Source organism: Schistocerca gregaria, chromosome 1, assembly GCF_023897955.1.
Source record: "Schistocerca gregaria isolate iqSchGreg1 chromosome 1, iqSchGreg1.2, whole genome shotgun sequence".
In the NCBI taxonomy this organism is placed as follows: domain Eukaryota; kingdom Metazoa; phylum Arthropoda; class Insecta; order Orthoptera; family Acrididae; genus Schistocerca; species Schistocerca gregaria.
The window spans coordinates 934756703-934784308 of record NC_064920.1 but is presented as its reverse complement, the minus strand read 5'-3'; the positions used below and the strand labels follow the sequence as shown (position 1 = coordinate 934784308).

The window sequence follows — 27606 nt, the reverse complement described above, 5'->3', positions numbered from 1 at the left end:
TGAACTGGAAATACATGGAGACAAGGATCGGGCGTCAGAACTTCCTACAATTCATTACAATTTATAGCATGGATTTTACAATGTATTACAATATTTTTATCGCTTGGATTTTCTTACTGAATATGGTTTTATACTAGGTGTGATGACCAAAGCTCGGAGTTACATCCACAACAAAGTATGAATACACTACAGGGCATTAAAATTGCTACACCAAGAAGAAATGCAGATAATAAACGGATATTCATTGGACAGATACATTATACTAGAACTGACATGTGATTACATTTTCTCGCAGTTTGAATGCATAGATCCTAAGAAATCGGTACCAGAACAACCACCTCTGGCCGTAATAACGGCCTTGATACGCCTGGGCATTGAGGCAAACATAGCTTCAATGGTGTGGACAGGTACAGCTGCCCATGCAGATTCAACACGATACCACTTTTCATCAAGAGTAGTGACGGGCGTATTGTGACGGGCCAGTTGCTCGATCACCGTTGGCCAGACGTTTTCAATTGGTAAGAGATCTGGAGAATGTGCTGGCCAGGACAGCAGTCGAACATTTTCTTTGTCCAGGACCTGCAACATGCGGTCATGCATTCTCCTGCTGAAATGTAGGGTTTCGCAGTGATCGAATGAAGGGTAGAGCCACGGGTCGTAACACATCTGAAATGTAACGTCCACTGTTCAAAGTGTCGTCAATGCGAACAAGAGGTGACCGAGACGTGTAACCAATGGCACCCCGTACCATCATTGCGGGCGATCTTCTTGCTGCCTTTTCAGTAGTTTCAGGGCAACAGTCGGGATGACTTACTGATCTGGCCTTGTAGCATCAACCAAAACGGCATTGCTGTGCTGGTACTGAGAACGGGGAAACTACAGCTGTAATTTTTCCCGGGAGTATGAAAGTCTTCTGTATATTTAAATAAAGATTGCATCCACTTGGCTAAAATATTTTGGACGTAAAATAGTCCCCCTTTCGGATCTCCGTGTGGTTACTACTCAGGAGGCCGTCGCTATCAGGAGCAACAAAACAGGCTTTCTACTTATCGGGGGATGGGATTTTAGATCCCTCAATATTTCAGGTAGGTTAGAAAATTTAAAAAGGGAATGGATGGGTTTAAGATAGATACAATAGGATTTACTGATATTTGGTGGCAGGAGGAACAGGGCTTCTGGTCAGGCGAATACGGGGTTATGAATACAGAATCAAATAGGAGTAATGCAGGAGTAGGTTTAATAATGAGTAAAAGAATAGGAATTTAAGGACACGGGACCTGGATAAATTGCCGGCTACGGTGGTCTAGCGGTTCTAGGCGCTCAGTCCGGAACCTTGCGACTGCTACGGTCGCAGGTTCGAATCCTGCCTCGGGCATGGATGTGTGTGATGTCCTTAGGTTAGTTAGATTTAAGTAGTTCTATGTTCTAGGGGACTGATGAACACAGATATTAAGTCCCATAGTGTTCAGAGCCATTTTTGAACCTGGATAAATTGAAAGAACCAGAGGTAGTGTAGATTTTCAGAGGGAGCGTCAGGGAACGATTGACAAGAAAAAGGGAAAGGAAAATTTCCTCTGCAAGCCGGTGAAAAGCATGTGCTAAAAAGTCATATGAGCTGCTGTAGAATAAAATACCTGCAAACCTTTAACTACCTTAATTGTGTATCCTGTTCCGTATGCAGTTGTCATGAGGAGCTTTTCCACGCTTTCACAAAACAAGAATTGCATCACGAACAACCCTGAAAATCATTCAGTGGTATATTTCGTCCATCACCCTGGAGACAATGAAATGGGGTAATAAATCTCCCTCGTAAAACGGTTGTTTCTTCTACAAATAGTCACAACACTAAGCCGCTGACATCGTCTTTTATTCGTGTATTACCAGTAAGGAATTACTTTATTGGAAATTAGTAATGGTAAGTGGCATAAGCTGGGGTCTCATTTTTTTCTTGGCGGGTTTGGGAAGGTTTTAAATATTTATAAAAAATTTCTTGATCATAAACTATACTAAATCTAACTCCGTGGCACTGAAGGCCGTAAAAATTTTCCAGTCCCATTTTAAAATAATTTTGTATAACGCAGTCATAAAAATCTAGAAACGACCTACCACGAAGGAATTATATGAAAGAGACAGAAATCGATACATTTGACGCATATGTTGTAAGGAGCTACTGGGAAGATGCTCTAGTCGACCTGTTTTGCCATTGACACACAATGAGTATCCACTCCCAAGATGCAAGTCTTCCACTACTGTCCATGTGTATAAAACAAACTTTGTGCTCTGGAACAGAAGTAAATGATTGGCCCCATCACGTGGTCTGTAGTTGTGTGCCAGATTAAAAATTAAAAATTACTAAGTAGTGATGTGATCTTTCAGCTACTGCAATGAAGAAAGGATTACAAATTACGTACATTTACTGGTATGACTTAGTGATCGCTCAGTACAAGCAAGGGTCACATAATCATCACGGGAGAGTGAGTGCGTATACAGACATGAGCGTGGAACAATTATTGATCTTCAGAGGGAAAAGACTGGAAAATTTATCGTGAAATAGAACGAAAGAACAAGAAATCGTTTTAAGTGATTGATAATCGCAGGCCGGCCGGGGTGGCAGAGCGGTTCTAGGCGCTACAGTCTGGAACCACGCGACCGATACGGTCGCAGTTTAGAATCCTGCCTCGGGCATGGATGTGTGTGATGTCCTTAGGTTATTTAGGTTTAAGTACTTCTACGTTCTAGGGGACTGATGACCTCAGAAGTTAAGTCCCATAGTGCTCAGAGCCATTTGAACCATTTGATAACCGCAGAAATGAAGTGTTGGTGATAATTACATTGGAAGGTTAGGAAGTAAAGAGAAATAGAACCCCAAACAGTAAAATGAGAGGCGAAAAATCATCAACAATGGCTGATCGATCACTGCCAACCAACGCGCCTATCATCCCATACCAATTTCGTGCACCACGGCTGCTACACAGATGATTTGCGCGAGAGAAGGCACGGTGAGATGTCAGACAGGGCATGGTCCGTCTGCTGGTGAATTTTCTCCTGTCGCTAGAAAGAAGATAGTTCTCTGTGCCTCTCGACGACTACTATGGCTCGCAGCTAAGAAGTGGTTACTACGGCTCTCAACGAGGAAGAGTCTGATACTTTACTCTCCTGCTCCTTCTTGGCGTGATACCTAAGAAATTTTTATTTTGTTAAATCCTTGGCAGTGCACTTTATTTCGCCAACACGAAATCTCTTAACGATTTTGTCCTGGAAGAATCGGTGGCGACTATTTTGGAAGATACCGAACGCCTACCTACCCTATCTCCTCATTCCAGCAACTTACCCGTGCTTCCCTATGACACAGCACCGTCCAAATAGATTCCGAGGTCAGGCCTATCAAACGGCTTTCCGCCAAAAACTTACCGTAATTTTGTCTCCTCGCTGTTTACGTTCAGAGCGTCAACGACCCGTCGAGACTAGACAAAGGACTCGCCTGTGCAGGCGCCCCTAGGCTACGGCACAATACTGCAATGTTATCGCGCGTGACACGCCATTTGCGTAGGTGGTCTGTCATTAGGAGAAACCTCTGTACTAATCTTGTGGCAGAGCAAGCTGAGTAGCATCTAGACTGTACAATTTTAATTTCTATATTCGGTTCCAGTACATTCTAGAAGTATCCACACATGTCAAGAATCATTGTACTGGAATGTTCTATAGTCGTATGTAAACCGTATGTGTTCTGCCGGAGGCAGTTCACTTCGCGCTCTTGTATGTGCAATCGCTGAATGAACCTTCGTTAACTGAAGATAGTGTTCGTCATTCATCTAATTACACCTCCTTCTACGTGACGATATTCATCAAATGGTGCAGGACAGGACGAGTTTTCTGAACACAGCACGCAAATGCGTTCTTTTATGAGAGTGGCTAATTCTGTCAAAGACGAACGCTGCCCTCTGCCGCAGTGAATACTACAGCTGGCGTCCGCTCACAGGACTCAGGTGAACGGTGTGACCCCCTAGGGCACGTCCAGTCATCCGCCTTTGCTTCTGAAGACAGGCCACGGACGGCAGAAATGTTGAATCCTATGTTTTAACGCTCCGTTAACTACCAGAATAAATTAAACACGCACCTTAGAATTAAGAGAAATTAAGGGAAAGCCTTTACAACCGTCAGCCACTCTCAGAGATAATACTAATCCGTTGCACAAACATCGGAATTTGTTGATTAATTAGAGCTCTCGTACGTCCAGGAGTTGACCTAGTTGGCGAGTGGATTGAGAAGGTCTCCGTTAGTCGAGTCTAGACACCAGCGAATAAAACGTATTTTTTCATGAACCATGGCCAGGCTGGCACGTTTTTTGATTCTTTTGGCTTCCGTTGAATCAGTGTCATGCGTCACCCTGGCGAAGCTGAGCACCACAAGCTCTTCACGGCATCGTATAAGGAACGCAAATGTACTCTGTAAACGGTTTCCCCTGTGGCGCAGATTGTCAAGTCTTTTCTTTTCTTTTTTTTAATAGAACTGTCTTCAGTGACTAGTTCCGCTTCGATCTCAGCCCTGATGACCTACGAATACTTAAATACTACATCCTCACACAGATAGCAAGATCAGTACACGATAATGAAGTTTAACAGAATCAGAGTATGCGAGACTGATCCGACGGATCCACTTCACTGTTGACGACAGCCTACACATGGGATGATAATTCCGTAATACGGCTGTTGCTAGTCTCCGGACAGTGGTGGGCGAATGTTGCAGAGATCAATTACTTGTCCTCGGTGGGCAGGAGCTGATGTGAAGGTGTTACGATGTCTTTGCTGAACATTACAGCGATCATCCCCGTTGGTGGTCAGACGTGGTCGGCAGGTACAGTGACGACGAGTATGCCAGCCCTCGCGCTCCCATCCAGTCCAATATTGGCCCAAAGTCACATCTGAACGTCCCCAAAATCAGAATACTGCACAACTCGACCAGCTTGCCCTGATACCAATACGCGGCACCTTCTTGTTCTTCAATGTGATCACTCATCACATGAGGCGTTTTACGCCCATTACATATCGTACCAGATCCAGTGCAACGGTCAACAAGAACAACACCAATGCACTCTGGAGCCTGTTGTTACTCTTACAGAGAACTGAAACTCTAATCATTTAGATACCCACCAATTTTCTATAAATGTGCACTGTTACATTGACATCCGACCACGTATTCTGATTGCTTCACATTTTCGTCAAGCAGTGTATCTTATCATCTCACAGAGCTGTGTTATCGAGTAGTATTAGTCTCTCACCCAGGAAGATCTGATACGTAGGTTCGTCATTTCGATCTACATTACACGATCTTACTCTTATCAAACACGGTAAACACGGTGGGCTGTTTCCTCTTTCCACAATCTACCTTTTCATGCCTGCTGTTTCCACAGTGAGGTCAACTGATCCTAATGCAGTACTGTGCCACACGATTGTAATCCTGACATTTGTGGCAGCGAGTTACTACTACGTAATCCTTCGTAGGATTGCCGAATAATCAAGCACAATACTGCTGATAGACTGGCCCTCTAGATCGTCCGGTCTTAGTCCAACAGCTAAGGTTTGGGTCTATATGGAGCAGCGGGTGAAACGCTGCAATCAGCTTCTTCGAAAATCCTTAACTGTGCGGCAGCTGAGCATCCAAGTCTGGTTTCAGCCAGATGTGGCATATTTTGTTAATACACCTGCTCAGATCGCTTGATAGTTTGTTTATTTATGTTCCGCCTTTTTATTGTTGATAACAATACTGAACTTTTTTTGTATAACTTCAAAATTTTGATCTTTGGACGGCAGTGCGTGAAATGGCATAAATAGAAAAATGTGCTCGGTTTTTCTCAAATCAGGTTTGCTTTATTCAGAAGTCCTATACACCATATTATTCTCGACCCTTTTTGCAACAAATCCCTGTTTTTAAACATAATCTTTGCTCAATGCGACAGCCTTAAGCTACATTATTTGGAAGACTTGTGTGCTCGCTTGTTACCGTTTCGTTTCCGCTTAGGAGTGATGAACCGAAGTTTAAACCACCAGTGACGATGTTCGACTGTAAATTGTCACGATCAGCATCGAAATGATCTGTTAGGCGTCGGCGAGCGGGATTAGCCGAGCGGTCTAGAGCACTGCAGTCATGGTCTGTGCGGCTGGTCCCGGCAAAGGTTGGATTGCGATGACTGACGGCTCGGCCAACGGCTCATCGTGCTTTTTTACGCTGCCAGATATACGTCAATATTCCGCAAGCACATATGAATATCTGTGAGGTTGCGGTTCTCTTCCCTCCCCCCCCCCCCCACCCCCCAAAAAAAGGAAATTAAAAAAAATGAAAACAATGAAAGTGCTCGCTCTGGTACGCACCTCCGCTGCAGACGGCATTTTGAAGGCTACTTAGAGCGCCGCCAGCTATTGGAACTTGAACAAACATTAGGGACAGAAGCGGCAGTATTCCATGATGTCCCACAGAAAATTCTCATTTTGTCAACCGAAATTTTTCAAGGAAAAATATGCAACATTAAGCAATGAATGCCCTTCCTACTACGTCAACTAGACAGCTTTATTCGTGAAATATCCAAAATGACAGCAAACTCATTCGAGAAATTTCTTTCCCTCATTAATACGTGGATATGGCATTCTTTAAGAAACTAGCGGACATCCATCGTTAACAGTATTAACGTGATGTTTCCTGGGGTCAATATTTTCTAGTCGAGTCTTCTTGTTTTCTTCTAATCCTATATGTTACTGATTTATTTGTCACGTCTTGGCTTGATACGAAACCGAACACAGTTCGAAAATCTAGAATCATCGTATCCGTTTCTTGCTTCTCTGCACGGGACTTGGCTATCACTGGCGAAGACCACGAATTCGGTTTCGCATGATCGATGGCCCCGGAAGCTCCGTTGGCCGCTGCAGAGAAGCCTGCCGGAAGAGAGACTGGCGCTGCGGCGCTTTCCCGCTGCGGTTCCTCTCAGGCCACGGGAAACCAGCGCTGTGGCGAGCAGCCTAAATTAACACGGCGCACCGGCGGGCCGCGGCGTGATTAATTGACCGGAGCCGGGATACGGTGCTGGCCGGGGCGCTGCCCACTGCTGCCGTCCAACCAGAAAACATTCGCCAAGACTACACAGCCCGCCAGGAAAACGCGCACAGGGCGGTCCCTTCGAATGTGAATGTAACAGGGGTGTGTAACAAATAGTACAACACACGTTTTTCTCTGCCAAATTCTGTTGAACAAATAAGAAATTTGTTGTGGGGAGTCACGGAATACTCCCGCTTCAGCCCTTACGGTTTCATGAAATACCGATAGGCAGTGACGCAGTAGTAGGCTTCAAAATGGCGTCTGTAACGAAGGTGCGTTCCGAGCAGACAGGTATCACCGAGTTCCTTTTGATGGGAAACCAGAGTATCGCAAATATTCACAGGTGCTTGCAAAAACCCCTCATACTCTTACGGATTTATGGACAGCCCTGCAAGATTCATAGTGTCAGTTCTCCCCAGCACTACTTAATAAATTAGTCGAGTCCATGCTACGTCGTTTTGCTACACTTCTACGTGTTCGCAGAGGCCCTATACGATATTAGGCAGGTGTACCAGTTTCTGTGGCTCTGCAGTGTATATGCATGTCTGAACATTGCATCGCTCTTCTTAACAACCAAGGCACCGCAGTAACATTTTCTTCTTCCCTCTGCTATTGGCTTCACTATAATTCATTGTGGGCTTCTAAAGTTGCCGTTGTTTGACGACAGATGGCAATAAATGCCAAACTGGAAGGAATTGTATGACAAGCTTGCTTAAGTGTTTCAGTTCATTCATACCAAGCAGGTGGCTGCATCATCTACATTATGTACACTTACCGATATGAAAAGATTATGCGGGGGACTGCAATCATTCTTAGAAGGTCGGTAGGTGGTACCACAAATACAAAATGAGTACACTTTGCACTCTGAAGGACCAACAGTTATTTGCACTACACGGCCACAAATCGTACTTGTTGGTAGGGCGTCGGGCTTCCGTGGATATGACTACAAGCGTCCATAGGTCGCGACTTGTAGTTGTACAGATCTCAGATGTATTCCTGTGATACTCCATTCCATGCCGCTTGCACCGCTTGTAGTTGGTGCAGATTGGTGGGGGTAGATGTAGTCATGATGTCACAATCCATGGCACCCGGAACAGTGTCGATCGGGGAGAGATCCGGCGATGCAGCTGGCTTTAGAAGGATATCCATAGCTGCGAGGCACGGTCGGGAGATGGCACGTTTATGAAGGCGAGCATATTCCTGTTGAAATAGAGCAAGGGTGTGAGCGTTCCTGAATAGCAGATCCACCAGGTTGAGGATCGTGCCGAGGTATAGTGCGGCTGTTACGAACGGACACTGACGTTCAACGGGCACCAAGTGGTAATACTCGCCACACCATTACGCCAAGCTGGCGGAGGGTGTGATGGAAGAACACAAACTGCTAGTTCTTCGTGGCGCCCGACACCACGTCTCCAGACACGTACTTGGTGGTCTTCTTCTGGAAGGCACAAGTGGGACTCATCACTAAACATGATCCGTTGCTAGGCTACAGGTCCCCATAGTCCTCGTTGCCGACAAAAAGGATAGTCGGGCATAACTCTTCCGGAGGGTGAGAGGCAGGTCGGCGTACGGCGAGCGCTGACTATGCAAACCCCTGCCAACACTTACAGGATGTTGCATAACAGGCAGGACAGCCCGCTGAATGGCCCCTATATTTACTGTTGGAACAGTACACGCGCGACGGACCATTAGTCGGTCCTCCCTCCTTGTGGTGCGCCACGGACATACAGGTCGTACATGCCACGCATGTATGATTCGCTGTTGCCGCGAACAATGGGTAGTGGTTATTTCCGTCCGACCGGAGAGGAGCACAGTACGACGATAGGATCACCACGTCTCCCGTAGCCCTACGATGCGTGTCTCTCGGTCTAGCTGCGCCCCACGATGCTGCACTCTCGAACTCGTCTAGCTGGACAACCCGCAGTCGATCTTGACACCAGGACGTAGTGGCCGTTCAGCTGTTGCTCTTGTGACGCTACCCGCTGTCGTACCCTCTTATATCAACCGACGTCATGACACCACCCATGGTCCCGGAGCGGGCTGTTAATCAAGCAAAACTGATCATTGACCTGGCTGATAGTTTGGCGTTCTTCTTGGTGCTGGTTTATTTTATGACGGAAAAACCAAGGAGTTGTGCGATATAAATTACATTTGGTAGGCGTGTTTATTAGTATGAGATATGATGTCTTATTTCGCATCAGCCGACTAGTAGCTCCACTATGAGAATGCAAATCACGTTTGTTTTAAATATACGCTGAAACAGTAGTGAACGTTAGCTACATTTGAGATTGGTGTTGATGAATTGATATTAGTCAGGAGTGACTTTAAGGGAAGGCTTACTGTCTTTGGCCCGAGTAAGGCAAGTTCTTTGAGAATTTATTTCTCGGGATGTATTATAGATATCAATGTCAAATTTTGTCAAAATATTTATTGCACTTGCTCTATAAACTGGAATTTTTTCGACCCGAAATGTCGAAGAGCAAAGGCGGAAGTGCCGTCGGATCAAAATAAAATTTCGATGTAGACCTCCCCGCGCGGTATGTCACAGGTCAGCCAGCTCGTCTGAAATAAAAATTGAGTTGACGTTAGCAAAGTATATAAGATTCTTTAGGAGTTGCACCTCGTTGAAGTTATGTGGACCATAGGAAACAAAATGGCGGCCATATGAAAACAAATAGGTTTTTTTTTCGTGGATTTTTCGACTTCGTCTGTCGACTATAAATATTTACAGTTGATGGATCGGAATACAAGTGGTTCAACTCCTAGACAATTTAGTTAGCTTCGTAGGAAACAAAGAATCATGCCAATCGGTTCAGTAGATTTGAAATTACGATACCGCACGACAAAAAAGTAATTTCGAGAAAAAACTCTTTTGTAGTTTTGACTACATAAAAATGCAATATTATGCAACTTACTTTCAATATGCTATTCCGGGTCCATAAACTAGTCCTTCCTCTTCCTCACAGTGGGCGGTCTGCTCAATCTGAGCCATCCTGCGCTGCTCCAGAGCCCCTCGTATGGACGGTGACAAGCGCTTTTCGGCCGATTGAATCCGGTGGTCGTCCGAATGCTTGGTGAACTGCGTCGAATAGAGTCCCAGGGTGACGTCCATCGTTTTCACGGTCTTCAGACTTGCTGAAAACCCTTCGTTGAAGCTGCTCACTGCCAGGAAAGTCGTAAGCTCCACAGTCTTCGCACCAGAATGCAAATGCTTCGGGGCTAACTTCCAAACACACGCGTTCAAACTTTCATTTGAATTTTGGGTGTTTCCTCCTAAGCACCGGTGCAATAACTCGTCCTCCGAAAGAAAAAAAAACTGGTGCGGGAAAATACCGATTTGAAGCATTTGCATTTTTTTGTTAAACCGCGAATTACAAACATTTCAGTTCCGTATTCGGAAAAACCGTTTCAGGGGTGGATTCTAAACACCTTAATGGATCCAAAAATGCAATATAAAAATCGATTTTTTTGAGCCAAAAGATAGTAAACGTCCCCTTAAGTCGAGAAATATGCCATTGTGAACACCTCACTGACATTGAACGAGGTCATGTAGTACGGCTACGACAAGGTGGCTGTTCCTTTTGCGGTACTGCAGAAAGACTTGGCAGGAATGTAGCCACTGTAATGGTTGCTGGCACAGGTGGTCACGAGAATGTACGGTTGCAAGAAGGTCTCCAGCCGTTGTGGCCAAGCGGTTCTAGGCGCTTCAGTCCGGAACCGCGCTGCTGCTACGGCCGCTAGTTCGAATCGTGCCTCGGGCGTTGATGTGTGTGATGTCCTTAGGTCAGTTAGGTTTAAGTATTTCTACGTTCTAGGGGACTGATGACCTCAGATGTTAAGTCCCATAGTGCTCAGAGCCATTTGAACCATTTCTGCAAGAAGGTCGGGATCGGGACGGACACGCGGCTTTACCGAGAGGTAGAGCATCGTGTTCAGCGTATGGCTCAGGTGCATCCTACAGAATCTGCAGCTGGAATTTGGTCAGCAAAAGGCGACACATTGACTCAACTGTGAAAAATGGGTTACTTCAAGGACAGCTCCGAGCCAGACACTCAGTAGAATGCATACCACTGGCCCTAAACAACCACAATTTCCGACTTCAGCGATGATAAGCGAGAGCTCACTGGAGCGCACTGTGGAAGTCTGTTGTGTTTTCTGATGAAGGCCGGTTCTGTATCGGTGTTAGTGACGGCCTAGTGTATGTTAGAAGGAGGCCATCTGAGGACCTACTCCTGGAGTTGTGACCTGGGGCAGATTTCGTAAGACAGTAGCAGCACTCTCGTGGTTATCCCACGCATCCTGAATACACATTTGTTCGCCAGTTGGTTGATGTGACCTGTTGTGCTGCCGTTCATGCCCACCATTCCTTGTGTTGTTCTCCAACGGGATAACATTCTCCCACGTATCTCAGTTGCAACTCAATATGCACTACAGAATGTCGGCATGTTTCCTTGGACTACTCAGTCACAAGACCTGTCTTCAATCGAGAACATATGGGACTTCATTGGACGACAACTCCGGGTCATCCAAAAAAGAAAAAAAGGGAAAAAAAAAAGGTTCAATTGGCTCTGAGCACTATGGGACTTAACTACTAAGGTCATGAGTCCCCTAGAACTTAGAACTACTTAAAACTAACTAACCTGAGGACATCACACACATCAATGCCCGAGGCAGGATTCTAACCTGCGACCGTAGCGGTCGCGCGGTTCCAGACTGTAGCGCCTTTAACCGCTTGGCCACCCCGGCGTTAATCGTCCCTGTATCGGCCGACCAAGAGCAGCAGGCACGGAACTCCATCCCACGAAGAGACTTCCTGCACCTGTACAACACACTGCAAGTACGTTTAAATTCAACTTAATGGCGGTAACATCGCTTGTTAATCTACCTCTAATTCACATTTGCAACAGCTTGTCTCACTCGTACATTAACCTGTGATCTTGCAATGTTAATCACTTAAACATGTTACTAGACGAGTGTATTCCGGATATTTCATTACTCTAAATTAATAATTTTTTGGTGTTGCGATTTCTGTTCTTTGTTGTATAAGGAAGGATTACAGAGCGCGTTTTCCATTCAGCAGTAGCATTTGAGTTCTGTATGTTTGTCAGATGATTGTGTTACGCCTCGTTTAAGAAGGAGGAACGTGGACCAAGAACGTGTCGGAAATCGACAGCGGCAGGCTCGTGACTGTCGAATGGCGAATCGATTGGATGCAGTAGCGCCATACTGTGTGCCGTGGAGGATCCAATTGGCTTCTCTTGTAAAACTCTAGAGAGGACAAACATATTATTATATCCGCCGTGTAGGGTCATACAGCCACTTCACGTACCTTTAATAGGGAGCTACCGAATTTTCAGCAGCGTAGGTATTGACTCGAACGGTGCGACGACAACGGCCCATCACACGTAGTTGCGGCTGCCTTCATGGCGGCAAAGTGAGGCGTGCCACTGGACGTGGGCTGGGTGCACAGACGGCGGATTTTTGACGGCGCGGTCAGTTGATGGCGGCCGTTCATAGAAATTGACCGTTTACGCACACGGCGGCGATAGAATCCCCTCCACCCTCGTTCCGGTCAGCCTATTATTGATAGTGTGTTTTCGTCGTCAAAGCAGTTCACTTAATTTTACTGTCATTTAAATTATTTGTCCGCCGGAGATGGGCCGTGCGGTTCGAGTCGCTACAGTGTGGACCCGAGCGACCGCTACGGCTGCAGGTTCGAATCCTGCCTTGGGCATGCATGTATGTGATGTCTTTAGGTTGGTTAGGTTTAATTAGTTCTACGTTCTGGGCGACTGATGACCTCAGAAGTTAAGTCGCATAGTGCTCAGAGCCATTTGAACCATTTTTCTTACAATTATTTATTTGCTTTAAGTGAATTGTGTTGTTTGAAACGAACAGCGAGAACATTGTAGTTTCATTGTTGTCACGTCGACGAGTGCTTGCTAGTGAGCCAATTATGGATAGACGTCATTTTTCATATGCATAAACATGCCTACCAATTTTAGTCTATGTCGCACAAAATTTTCATGGTGATGCGATTTTTTTTCCCTCAGTGTACACGCTGAGCGTTACAAAATGAAGCATCACTTAGAAGGACCCAACAGATGCTCCGCTGACGTGGTTGACGTACCTAGTTTTTCATTCTCTTGCCCTCTTTTCATCCTTGGTGAAGGCGTCACGTAGATGTTTCAATCGCTTTGCAGTTATCTGACCTAAATAACACATTAAGTATCGTCTACATTCAAATGGTTCAAATGGCTTGAGCCCTATGGGACATAATATCTGATGTCATCAGTCCCATAGTACTTAGAATTACTGAAACCTACCTAACCTAAGGACATCACACATATCCATGCCCGAGGCAGGATTCGAGCCCGAGACCGTAGCGGTCGCGCGGTTCCAGACTAAAGCGCCTAGAACCGTTTGGCCACACTGGCCGGTTACCGTCTACTTTAGCTACCTAATAATAGTCCGCCTCCCGGTAGCTGAGTCGTCAGCGTGACAGACTGTCAACGCTAAGGGCCCAGGTTCGATTCCCGGCTGGGTCGGAGATTTTCTCCGCTCAGGGAGTGGGTGTTGTGTTGTCCTAATTATCATCATTTCATCCCCATCGACGCGCAGGTCACCGAAGTGGCGTCAAATCGAAAGACCTGCACCAGGCGAACGGTCTACCCGATGGGAGGCCCTAGTCACACGACAATGCGTGCATACATGCATACCTAATAATACAAAATGATAATTTGTACGTTCCTCAGAAACTATTTCTTTTTTTTCTTTTTTCAGGTATCTAGCATTTTATTATATTTTCACCGACCTTCATTAATCCTTCAGAGTAGGAATTTCAACAACAAGAGTGACAGCGAACTTTTTCAAGCATTGTGGAAGGTATTGAAAGCAAGTGCATAAATACCCATATAAAAGAAATGCAGTAGTCTGTTTAAAATGGATTCGAATGTGTAGCAAATTTTCCTGATTCCTCAGAGCCAGTAGATATGAAACATGTCCAAATTGCTAGTCCTATAGAAAATGGATGGATGTACTGTAACTATAAACACTGTTTCTCAATTGTGCTAATAGGAGTTACATATAGTATCTTGGATAATGGTAGATATGCAAAAGATTGTGATTCGTAGATTTTTAAACAGACTCAGCTGTGGATATCAACTGAAAGCAATTCAAAATGTTTGCTGATGAGACGTACCTACCAGGCACAGAAAGGCTACATATTTTTGTTAGTGATGCAGTATCTGGGCTATATAAGCATCTGATATAAGCCTGCACTCAAGTGAAAAATGCCGTGGGATACCTCCTAGTATCGTGTCGGTCGTTTTATGACCGGTGTAGTGAAGCAACTCTATGTGGCATGGATTCAACATCGCGTTGGAGGACCCCTGCAGAAGTACTGGGCCTTGTCTTTATAGCCGTCCATAATTGCGAATGTGTTGCCGGTGCAGGATTTTGTGCACGGACTGACCTTTCGAATATGTCCCAAAAATGTCCGATGGGATTCATGTCAGGCGGTCTGGGTGGTCAAATCGTTCGCTCCATTTTTTCCAGAATATTCTTCAAAGCAGCCACGAACAACTGTGGCCCAGTGACCATCCGCAAAAATTCCATCGTTCTTTAGGTACATGAAACCTCTAACTAGTAGAACACAACAATTTCCATTCAATGATGTGTTTAGCTGGACCGAAGGACCCAGTTCATTCCGTGTAAACACAGCCGCATAGGGCTACCCATGGAACCCACCAAACAATGTAACGCATCCATACCATCCAGAATCGCTGTTTTATCGTTTACCACAAATGGACCAACACTGTTAAGCAAGTGATCATGATTTTTTGCGTTATCAGTGCTGGTAACGTTTGAAGATAAGAGAAAATCATGTTGTATTGTTATCGTTTAAAGTTTTCTTTGCGTTACTCTCGTTTTGACAGAGATCTCTATCAATATGACACTAAGGCAAAGATAACTTTAAATGATAGCAATACAACTTGATTTTCTCATGGTTTCTCACAAATATTTAGTGTCGAGTAAAAAGTCCTCTAATGTAAAATCTCTGCAAAGCAACTCTGTGCATGAGTTCTTCAGCTACAGTTAATATTACAAGGAACTATTCATGTCTTTGAAAGGTGGTTCATTTACGGTTTGCCCGCCACTACCATAATTTTAGATGTTAGAAAAAAATTAATAACGAAAAAAAAATCCATCTGATCGAAACGATTCCTGTATGTAGTCATGTACCATATTACTCACCAATGTGATACACAGGTGCTGTTCATACTGAGGCGATGCGTTTTGCTATTCGGTATGTGATGTCCCCCCGATACGCAACAGAAGCAAACCGCTTGCACAGCGCCTAGAATGACAGCTGAAGCGACGTATCTGGTTCACATTTGGACGACAATGAAACGATAGCGACACGGGTCTCCATCGTATCGCTCGATGCAACACAGAGTGCTTGTCACTTCACAAACTTCTGTCGTCGATTCACGGCGAAAGAAATTTCAAGGCATCCAATGTGGCTAAAAAAAAATGTTTTATGTATATGGAACAAAGCTACAACTGTCTCTAGTTACTTTCTCAGGAAAACTACTTTTTGGGTAAAAAATTAAAAACTAGTATTGGAGAATTCGTGCGTGTTCTGTTATATAGTCTTTCTCATTCGATTTTGATAAACGATTCGCAAAAAAATGTCTTATAGTCTGAAATCACTGCTTATTTTTCAACTGAATTTCTTTTCGTTATTGCCCACTTTTATTGTGATACTTCGTAAATAAGTGATCCACCTGGCATGTTTTGCGAAATTTGTAGGGAAGAGTGTAGCCGCAGGCCAATTTACTTTTGGTAGGTTTTAGGTCGTAGATTGCTCTGTACAAAACATAGCCTACAAATCTAAATCGTTTGTGCAGCTGGATGGAGACAGATACCTGTTTCCATTCTCGAGAACATATGTATGTTATATTGGAGGTTGTCCGTGATGAGGCATGCTCCTACGCACCACACTGCCGCATGCTATAGCCTGCTATATGGAGTGCGGAACTGCCTTTTTTCTCTTTTTCGTATTCTGCTGATACACGCCGAATGTGGAAATGTAAAGGTTACTGAAACTAATAGACACCGGGAATCATGAGCTAATGATCTTGACTAGATGTCTTTTCAGTATGTGCTCCATGATTTCTGAGAACTTTGTGGCAGACGTAAAAGAGATCTGAGAGCTAGTGTCCTGCTCCTTCTTAGTGAGAAGCTGAACAGAGCCGAGAGAGTACGTCGGGATTTTTCTTATCATCACGGACGTCTTCCATTTATTCGAAAATATTATCTACATAGCTACCCACTTTTATACCACCGGTGGTAAACGCACTACGTATCTTCCGATTACTACTCAAGCTGAAACAGACTACTTTGCGAGACTGAACATTTATAGACGTACTATGTTAGGTCTATTAATTTGTAGCCATTATTTATATATGTACCATACTGAATAAAACATACTAGGTGGCCTAAAAAAGAAAAGAGCGAGAAAGAGAGAGAGAGAGAGAGAGTGAGAACTTCCCATGGTGACATATTTGACGTCATTCATACACTTCCACTAACTTACCTTATTGTAATGAATAGCTCCTCAGCAGAAGAAACAGCAGCTCGAAATTTGTAGCCGGTGTTGTCAGAAGATATTAGTTGATCCAAAAGATGGAAACTATATGGACTCATTCTAAAGAGTTAATTGAAATTTCGTGTTGAGACACCTCAGAGGAATCCAAGGCCGAGCTATGTTTGATATTTATATCATTATACAGGTGCATACAATACTACTAGTTCTTTTCCAGTTTTTTTTTTAACTTTAAATAATAATTAGTCGCAATGATGTCCTCTTCAGAGAGAGTTCATACATGCCACTGAAACTGAAAGAGAAACGTAATTCATGCTATATGGTTGCATGTCTTATGACGAGTGGTATCGTGTACCTTATCGCATATCTTCATCATCCCAATGGAAACAGGAGCACGTAGCTTCAGGCGATCCTGATTGCAATGTGTCGTATCCCATATCGTATCGTCTCAGCTTTCTTGATTTTATTGTTCATATGTTTCATGAAGGGAAACTGAAATGTATGAATTGTGTACCCCAGAACAGACAATAACCGATAAGGCAAATTATCTTTATTATCATTATTTGTGATTGCTTTTTTGAAAGATGTACACGAACAGTTCACGCAATAGCAATTTAAGCAACTTAGTAACTCAAAAGAAGTAGAGTAAGGTGGAATGTGTGGAGGAAAAAAGTCAAACGATGTCTTGTTTATCATTTATATATAAAAGTCTGCACAATTCTGACATGTGTTCACAGGTTTTCACGATAGAAAATATCACAATACAACTTCCAACAGACAGACTTCTGTTACATGCTCGCTAATCTACTAACTCCTTGCACTACACCATTTTGCTACAAGGACTATTTTATATCAAGCACACATTAGGGATACAAAAATAAGCAGAACATTAGTGCAGTGATAAATAATTTCTGCTACTGCTGATCAACTTTCAACTAAATTCGTAAATTAAAATTTTACTTACAGATCAATTAGAATTTGATGGTAACAACTTTCATTAATACTGCTTACAATAAATACTTGTCTAACTCCCGTAGTTTCATTTATAAAAATCTATGTTAAGAAAAGATAATCTAGAATTCTGGATTAAGTTTCCGTAAAGAAACTTTCATTTCCTCATATGCTGATTATTTAGTTTTAACTGGAGCTCATAACTCCGTATAGCTCACACACCTACTGATGTCGTTGTTACTGTGGTTTACGTGCAGTCTTCAACACTTCACAACAACAACTTGTTCGTAGAAACAAAGTTTAGTTTATACTGATGACAATCGACGTGCAGTAACATAAAGTACATGCTTAGCACTACTTGTGCTGAAATATATTTAAAAATGTTTAAAATCATTGAATCGACACACTGAATTGAAATACACTTCACATTACACATTTAACGTTTTTAAAAGTAGAGTTACTCCGAGACAACGAGACTGCTTTTTTGTAGAAAGTTTTTCGTCAGAATGTGGAAAGAAAGTAGTGGAAAACGATTCGCGAAGTGAGAAGTCAGCATTTGACATTGTTTCAACAAAGATGATACAATCAGTGAAACTGCGTAAGCCATCTACAAAAGTAATTACTGTTTCTACATGCTCAGTAGTTATTAATTCCTTCGATATCCGTAGAGAGTGTTATTCGTTTTTATAGACTGTGCATTAATGCCCAGTTCTTAACTTTTTATTTTTAATAACCCATCGTGAAAGCGTAAGGGAAGCTACGTGCGTAGGAAATAGTACCTTTGGCATTTCCTTTTGCTTGAGGAACCACATATTTCATTATTATGTCGAAAATAGCCGATTGAAATAAGTAACATTGGATACACACGTCAGAAGACGTGATTTAGTAAATTACGCCAAGTACAATTACAAAAATAAGACGAGACGTATTAGAAAAATCTTCATAAAAATTTGTGAGGTTCTTACAGGATAAATAGGTTATCTCAGCGGAAGAAATTCTTGCTCTACTTGTCAGCTTTAGAATTAGCACTATCACAAGATCACTTCGGCGAAATGAGGTAGAAGGAGAAGGTACAGAGTGAAGGATTAGGTTAAAGAAGCCTCTGATTGTCCCGCAAAATTTGTACAGCACTACTCTGCAATCAACTGTATGTACAATGGTATCCTCTGAGTTGCCAAATCATTTATATTCGTTGCTACTCATTACGTGGGGTGCTATAGGTATGCTTCACTATATTAAAAGCGTTAATGATTTTACGTTATTCTGTTTACTTGTGCCGGGGTACTTCTGGATGTATTTATTCGCCTGGATTATTTTCAGAAAGTTTGTAACATTGCATTTACCAAAATAACACACAAAATACGTCTTTATCTGAATAGCACGGTCGTTGAATGTCGTAACGCACACGTCACGTATTCAGATATCTGGAAGCACTAGCCACAAACGTGAACTGTGGTAAACAACGACTTTGTCACTTATGAATTATAGGATTGATAGGGATATGTTACACATCGGAGCCTCTGCCACAACATACAAATCGATGTAAAAATTTAGTCTAATGTCTATCACTCAAACAGAAACAGTACACTCTTCACACCCGTATGCCTAAGACTACAATGTTATTAAATTGTTATAACTTCCATCACATGAATTGCTCTACCGCATCGCAAAATCTGTAGCATAACACCACCTTTTCATTTTGGCATTATAGCAGGCGTAGAATGCGACATTTTCAGTTCTGTTCGTGTAACGGCGCAATTGGCTGAATGTAGAAATAATTTCCTGGGATCGGAGAACTTTTGAACGCTTGGTTTCATATCAGTCAAACATCATTAAGAGCTTCAAATCAGACTAAGGCAGCCATAGACATAATGGCTGAACAAAGTGTCAGCTACCAGCAGTCAGTAATCGACGGAAATGGGTCATCACTCTCCAGGTCTGTACCCAGCATTCTTCAGTCTTAAGAAGGCGTGCAGTTCCTTAAATGTGGGCCGAATGTCCTCATCCCTCTTCCAGCAATCGCACATCAGATCGTAGATTTCCGCAGGACACAAGTTTGGTTTCGGCAGCAGAACCTTGAACAGTTATTAGAAACCATTACAAAGTATCTCACGCATTATTATAGAAAATCAGTGAAACTATGGATGGTACAGATTAAGAGAAAAGCGACTGCACGGTACATAATAAACTATGTTGAAAAGTACAAATGATAGGAAAGAAATACATTATATTTGTGGCTGGTAATATGGACATAGGGAATCAAAATATCAGTAATGTCATCGTAAATGATTTGATCGTGTGGATATGTGCTGACCATTTAACCAATGCCAAGGCCACATTGTAATAATGGTGTTTCAAAAAGATTCATCCGCTTTTACAGGAGCATGTCGTCTATGTGAATGGGAGTAGAAACTTTGCTGTACTCATCGTACATAATTGGCGCTACTTCGGAGTTGATGCTTCGTGTAGCTGCTGCTAGGTGTCTCCCTGGTGCAGCTAGCTTGCGAGCTTGTGCGTTCCTTGCTCAATGACGCAATTTACACAGGAGCTACGTACGACGGTTCAGCCACAGAATACAGAATATACAAAGTGGAAACCCAGCTGAAATGCATGTGTCAAAAATCAGTGCTCATGCGAAAAGTCTGCCATACTGACGCCGAGGTGACAGCTGTATTTGAAGCCAAAGGCAAACGGTTTAATTCAAATAATTTTGCGTTTTAGCCGCTGGTCTTACCTACAAGTAAATAGTAGTTTTACGTACTCTAAAAGCTAGGAACATATAATGACGAGTAGTAAGAGATAAGGCCGCACAGGAAAGCAAACAGCGATTCAAAAGAAGCACCTGATAGAAATACATGAAGAAATTGAGTTTTCCGACTTTCTTGCTGTAAACAGTAGAAGCTCATTAAACTGTGTTATTGTAATACTTAATTTTCAGGTGCTCCATGGCATAAAATGTGAAAGGTTTGCATTGGAAAATGTGATCGTTGGCTGCTTTTATGTGTGGTTCGTTTTAGGTACACATTGCTGTACACTAAATGTCGCTAGTATATTCAAACCGTTTTTAAAGTTGGAAGGAAAGCCAATCTCACTCGGAATGGAAAAATTATAAGTTACAGTATTTTATTTGAACGCGTCAACACCGATTTCGTCCAAATTCATGGTATATGTAGAGCTTTACGAAAAATGAAAGGGACAGAAGAGGGAGTTCCTGGTGGCAGGCGTTTAAAGAAAAATAGCATCTATTGGAGCAGCTCGGGGAGAGATAAGCTATCTTTGTTAACACTGCTTGAAGCAGCGCATGACGTAATGGAAAGACTGCAGGACGGTAAACCTAGTGTCGCAGTTTCCAGACCAACTGTCAAAACTATCATCTCATGCATTTCATTTTTACATTACTTACGCAGCAAAATAAACAGAAAGAATTTTGAATGTATTCTATTTCTTAATACTTTTATAAAAAGCGTGAACAAGAAAGCCATACTAAAACTTGGGATTGTATATAATTTTCCAGGAAGCGTTTGTAAGCTGTATACGACAACTCCGTACATGAAAGTAGATTCTTTCATTATTTTACAGTTAATGCAGCAAAACAGTCGTGAATAGTTCGTGGAAGCAAATGCATATTTCTCAAACTAATGACAGTGATTTATTGTAGCATATTTTTCTGGAAGAATATGATGATGATGATTCGACGCCACCAGTTACTGAATGGAAAATCTTAACGCATCTCACATTCAGTACAAAGTTGGACAAAATTTTCTTTACGAACTTATTAGTCATTTATTAAACGAATGTGACTCACCTAGTACGTAATATGTTAGTATGATTCATATTACATAAGAACTTAGAGTGATCATAAAGGTTTGGTACTAATTCAACATATTTGCCTAAATTAAATTTTAATTAGGCTACTGGCTCCATTCCAAGTAATGCCTATGCAGTAATTTCCTGTTGAAAATATGAACTCCTGCAGATTGGTCAATAACAGTCGTTTCTGTTGAAAGTGAAATTGACTTATTAGTTCACAGTCCCAGAACAGAAAAATAAAGAGGTAAATTAAAAGTTCAGCAAGTAAAGAACCGATGTTTACAAAACAAAGTAGCTTCATTGTCATCTGAAGTAAAAGCAGTGGCATTTCATAGCTTGTTCATGTGAACACGAACAAAAAGTAATTTAAAAGCTCAATGATAAGCTTTAAACTTTCGTAAAAGTTTTCATTTAGCCGAGTAGATTAGATCTGTTTCGTTGGAATGTCCATTTAGAGCCGTGGAAGTAAGTAGCTATCGTTTCGCTTTTATTCAGTTTCAATATGGCATCGAGATTCATGTAAATCAAAGGAACCACCTTCAGCTTTCCTTTCCGTATTCTGTCGTTCAGCCCAGAGTCTCCCGTTGGCCTCCTGTATTTTAAGCTGTTTCTCGACACGATAAAAGATTTCGCGACAGGAATCACGTATGTGGATATCCAGAGAGAATTTTCACTTTGCAGAGTTATGTGCGCTGATGTGAGCCGTCGTGACAGATTAAAAAGGTGTGCCGGACCCTGACTGGAAACTATGAGCTTTTCCGTTTGCAGGAGAATGCTTTACCAACTCAGCTACACCATCACGACTCACGTTCCTTCCTCGCAGCTTCACTTCTGCTTGTATCTTGTCTCCTACCTTCAAAACTTCACAGAAATTGTCCTGCATGACGTACGGGACTAGCGCCCCTAGAAAAAGGATATTGTTTGGATATGGATTAGCCACAGCCTGAGGGATTGTTTCCACATTGAATTATCACTCTGCAGTGGCGTGTGCGCTGATAGGAAATTTCCTGGGAGATTTAAACTGTGTGCTACACAGGGATCTGAACTTGGGACTTTTGACATTCCCGTGAAATAGCTGCACAAACGGTGCTAACAGAGCACGAGTCACGACCCGTCGAAGGAGTTAAGGTACTCGCAGATGTAAACTATGCCCAACCCCCCCCCCCCCCTTTCAAAACTGGGTATACTGTCAACTGCGAGGCTGCATGGCAACAGCATTGTCAGCAGCTCCAGCGAAGCTCATGGAAGTATGGAGGGAGTTTGGCAGTCGTCTCGATAATTGAAAATTTGTGAATCGTAAATGTAAGCTCTGTATCCTAAATGCAATTATAAAGAAGTATCCCCAGATAGTATGTGCAAACATATAGAAGATATACCCTTCCAAAATCCAAAAGGTTCTTTTGAAAAATAAAAATTTTGTAGTGCTCCAGTTAAGATAAAATTTATCGCTTGTTTCTATACATTTAATTTTAAGAAATATGATGCACTTTCTTGAAATATTCTGTGCATTATTTCCATTATCTAACAGGAGTATTAGCACACCACTGCTTAAATTTGGAACAAAGCTCAAAAGCAATGACTGCCGAAGCATAAGGCGCAACCCACATAATGCCAACGGCCTTCTCAAAGAGATTGGAGGAATGGACAAAGTTTCAGGGCAACCTCTTGCTCTTGGGGTGGAAAACAGCCTCTGAAAGGCGGTAGATTCAGCAAATATCAATGGCATGAGTATTCAGAAAGTAGTGGAATTACTGCATTTGGTATGTGATTGGAACGTTGCTGACGAGAACAATGTACAGAAGAACGGGAAAAAATTTAAGATCTGTTATATGAAGATCCTACTGGCCTTAGGAAAGGTAAAGGTAGCAGAGAGTCCAAGGAATAGAAAAGTAACTGGAATCACTCGACAGAGGAAAGTCCACTGGACCTGACGGGATACCAGTTCGATTCTACACAGAGTACGTGAAATAACTTGGCCCCCTTCTAACAGCCGTGTACCGCAAGTCTCTAGAGCAACGGAAGGTTCCAAATGATTGGAAAAGAGCACAGGTAGTCCCAGTCTTCAAGAAGGGTCGTCGAGGAGATGCGCTAAACTATAGACCTACACCTCTGACGTCGTTCTGTTGTAGAATTTTAGAAGATGTTTTTTGCTCGAGTATCATGTTGTTTTTGTAAACCCAGAATCTACTCTGTAGGAATGAACATGGATTCCGGAAACAGCGATCGTGTGAGACATAAAACTCGCTTTATTTGTCCATGAGACCCAGAAAATATTAGATACAGGCTCTCATGTAGGTGCTATTTTTCTTGACTTCCGGAAGGCGTTCGATACAGTTCTGCACTGTCGCCTGATAAAGTAAGAGCCTACGGAATATCAGACCAGCTGTGTGGTTGGATTGAGTTTTTAGCAAACAGAGCACAGAATATTGTTATCAATGGAGAGATGTCTACAGACAAAGTAACCTCTGTCGTGCCACAGGGGAGTGTTATGGAACCATAGATCTTCACAATATATATAAATGACCTAGTAGATAGTGTCGGAAGTTCCATGCGGCTTTTCGCTGATGATGCTGTAGTATACAGAGAAGTTGCAGCATTAGAAAATTGTAGCGAAATGCAGGAAGATCGGCAGCGGGTAGTCACTTGGTGCAGGGAGTGGTAACTGACCCTTAACATAGACAAATGTAATGTATTTCGAATACATAGAAAGAAGGATCCTTTGTTGTATGATTATATGATAGCGGAACAAACACTGGTAGCAGTTACTTCTGTAAAATATCTGGGAGTATGCGTGCGGAACGATTTGAAGTGGAATGATCATATAAAATGAATTGTTGGTAAGGCGCGTACCAGGTTGAGATTCATTGGGAGAGTCCTTAGAAAATGTAGTCCACCAACAAAGGAGGTGGCCTACAAAACCCTCTTTCGACCTATACTTGAGTATTGCTCATCAGTGTGAGATCCTTACCAGATCGGGTTGACGGAGGAGATATAGAAGATCCAAAGAAGAGCGGCGCGTTTCGTCACAGGCTTATTTGGTAACCGTGATAGCGTCACGGAGATGTTTAACTAACTCAAGAGGCAAACTCAGCAAGAGAGGCGCTCTGCATCGCGGTGTAGCTTGCTCGCCAGGTTTCTAGAGGGTGCGTTTCTGGATGAGGTATCGAATATATTGCTTCAACCCTACTTATACCTCCCGAGGAGATCACGAATGTAAAATTAGAGAGATTAGAGCGCGCGCGCAGGCTTTCAGACAGTCGTTATTCCCGCGAACCATACGCGACTGGAACAGGAAAGGGAGGTAATGACAGTGGCACTTAAAGTGCCCTCCGCCACGCACCGCTGTGTGGCTTTCGGAGTATAAATGTAGATGTAGATGTAGATAAGTATTTCTGAGGTTGCGATTTATTATGGAAGCAACACTGAAGAAGAATCAAGACATGTTCCTAGATTTGTCGACCTAGAAAAAGCAACCGACAATGTAGTATACTTGTTAGAAATTATGAGAATAATAGGGGTAAACTATAGGGACAGCCAGATGAAACGCAGTATGCACAAGAGCCAAGAGGGAACAGTAGGAAGGAAGAACACGAACAAAATGGTCAGATTAAAAAAAGTGTAAAACATGTATGCAGTCATTCGACCCTACTGTTCAGTATATACATGGAAGAAGCAGTAACGGAAATAATACGAAGTCTGAAGATTGGGATTAAAATTCAGGGTGAAAGGATATCAGTGTTAAGATTCATTGATACCATTGCTACCCTCAGTGAAAGTGAAGAAGTGTTACAGAATATGTTGAAGACAATTAACAACCTACTTGGTGCAGAATGTGGATTGAAGAAAGACCAAAATAACGAGAAGCGGTGGAAATGACAACATTTTGAACCTTAAAAGCAGGACTGTGGACCACGAAGTAATAGACGTTAACGTATTCTGCTACCTAGGAAGCAAAGTACCCCATGACCGACGGAGCAAGGACATACAAAGTGGACTAACATTGGCAAAGTGGGCATTCCTGACTAAGAGAACACAGCTAGTATCCAACCTAGGCCGCAATTTGAGGAAGAAATTTCCGAGACTGTAGGTTTGAAGTACAGCATTCTATGGTGGTGAAACATGGGCCGTGGGAAAACCAGAAAGTAAGACAATCGCAGCATTTGAGATGTGGCATTGAAAAATAGGTTGGAATGGTAAGATAAGAATGAGTAGTTTCTGCACAGATTTGGCGAGGAAAGGAATATATGCCAAACACTGACAATAAGAAGGGATAGAATGAAACATTTATTAGGACACCAGGGAATATTTTCCATGCCATTAGTGGAAGCTGTATGTGTGTAAATACTGTAGAGAAAGACATATTGGAATACATTCAGCAAAGTAATTGAGGACGTATGTTATAAACTTCACTATAGGATGAAAAGGTTGGTACAGGAGAGGAAATCGTAATGGTCAGTCAGAGGACTGATTACTGAGTACAAAATGATGTCAAGTGTTGATTTTCTGACATCCTACAGTTTTTTACACATTTGTTACACATTCCCATAGTCACTCTTTCCAGTTTTCGTCTTCTTCAAACGTGTGATTTAAATTGATGTTGCAATTGAAAAACTTACAAATGTGCTCATTAACTGTTTACTGACGTTAGTTGTATGTTATCTGCTGATACACTAAAACAAAGACTAAAGAGAACCTACCTGTGCTCAGGAACGGAATGGGAGTTGGCTGTGAGGGGTAAGGTGTACCTAAGGGAATAGTGAGAGAAACGTACCTGTAGCTCCCCGCCGTAATACATGTGCTCGGCGTTCTGGATGACCTCCTCGTTGGACAGGTGCTGGAAGGGCCGCTCACCCGCCAGACTCAGGATCTCCCACAGCGTCACGCCGAAAGACCACACGCTGCTCGCTGGCGTGTACCGGTCCTGCAGTGAAAGTATTCACAAAACGTCAACTTTCTGGAAGGTAATAACGTGGATCTTTCACTCTGAAGAACAAGTGCTACTGAAACGATGAAAGTACATCCCTATTCGTGTTGGGCGTTTATCTATGATGTTAAATTCTGTTAATTCTGTTTTACCGATGCTGCTTCCAGGATATAAGAATGTTGTGTGAGTCAAGTTCATAGAAGAAACACAAGCAAATACGTCGAAGGGTTTCTACTTTCATAAAATATGAAATAATATCCATTGTACTGCGTAATTTATGAACCTGCTCGCTCGTTTCTTTGATTGTTGTTACATCATGATAAGAGGTTTCCTCTAAGCTGGCACCACCATAAAGGGCGAAGAGAAGTGTATTACTATCAAAATTAAGCCTTAATTTGAGGAAGAAATTGCTGAAAACGTAGATTTGGTGCATCGGATTCTATAATGCTTACACACTGAAGAGTCTAGGAAACTGGTACACCTACCTAAAATCGTGTAGGGCCTCCGCGAGCTAGCAGAAGTACCGCAACACGACGTGGCATGGACTAGACTACTGTCTGAAGTAGTGCTGGAAGGAACTGACAACAATTCCGTGCGAGTACGACGGGGTGAATATCTCTTCTGACTAGCACGGTGCAAGGCATCCAAGATACGCTCAAGGATGTTCATGTCTGGGAAGTTCGGTGGGCAACGGAAATGTTTAAATTCAGAAGAGTTTCCTGTAGTCATTCTGTAGCGATTCTGGACGTGTGAGTTATCACATTGTCCTGCTGAAATTGCCCAAGTACGTTGGAATGCACAATGACATGATGGATGCACGTTATCAGATAGGATGCTTACATACGTGTCACCTGTCAGAGAGAAGTATTTAGACGTATCAGGTGTTCCATATCACTCCAAACGCATACCCCCACAGTATAACAGAGCCTTCACCAGCTTCAGCACTCCCCTGCTTATATCCAAGATTCACGAAATCATGAGGTTGTCTCCATACCCCTACACATCCATCACCTCGATACAGTTTCAAACGAGATTCGTCTGACAAGGCCACATGTTTCCAGTTATAAACAGTCCAATGTCGGTGTTGACGGGCACAGACGAGGCGTAAAATTTGTGACATGCAGTAATCAATGGTACACGAGTCGGCCTTCGACTCTGAAAGCCCATATCGAAGAAGTTTCGTTAAATGGTACGTACGGTGACACTTTGTGATGGCCCAGCGTTG

General features: G+C 42.8%; 1 protein-coding gene across 1 annotated transcript in view; it reads right to left on the bottom strand.

Moving 5' to 3' along the window:
• Nucleotides 1-17293: 17293 nt before the first annotated feature.
• Nucleotides 17294-27606, bottom strand: part of LOC126275296 (discoidin domain-containing receptor tyrosine kinase B-like) — a 438705-nt gene continuing 428392 nt past the window's right edge. Inside the window, exons 17-18 of the mRNA XM_049977184.1 lie at nt 26229-26378; nt 17294-19722 (exon numbers count right to left, since the gene is read on the bottom strand). Coding sequence (XP_049833141.1) covers nt 19573-19722; nt 26229-26378 — 300 coding nt within the window. The 3' untranslated portion in view covers nt 17294-19572. The remainder of the gene's footprint in view (nt 19723-26228; nt 26379-27606) is intronic.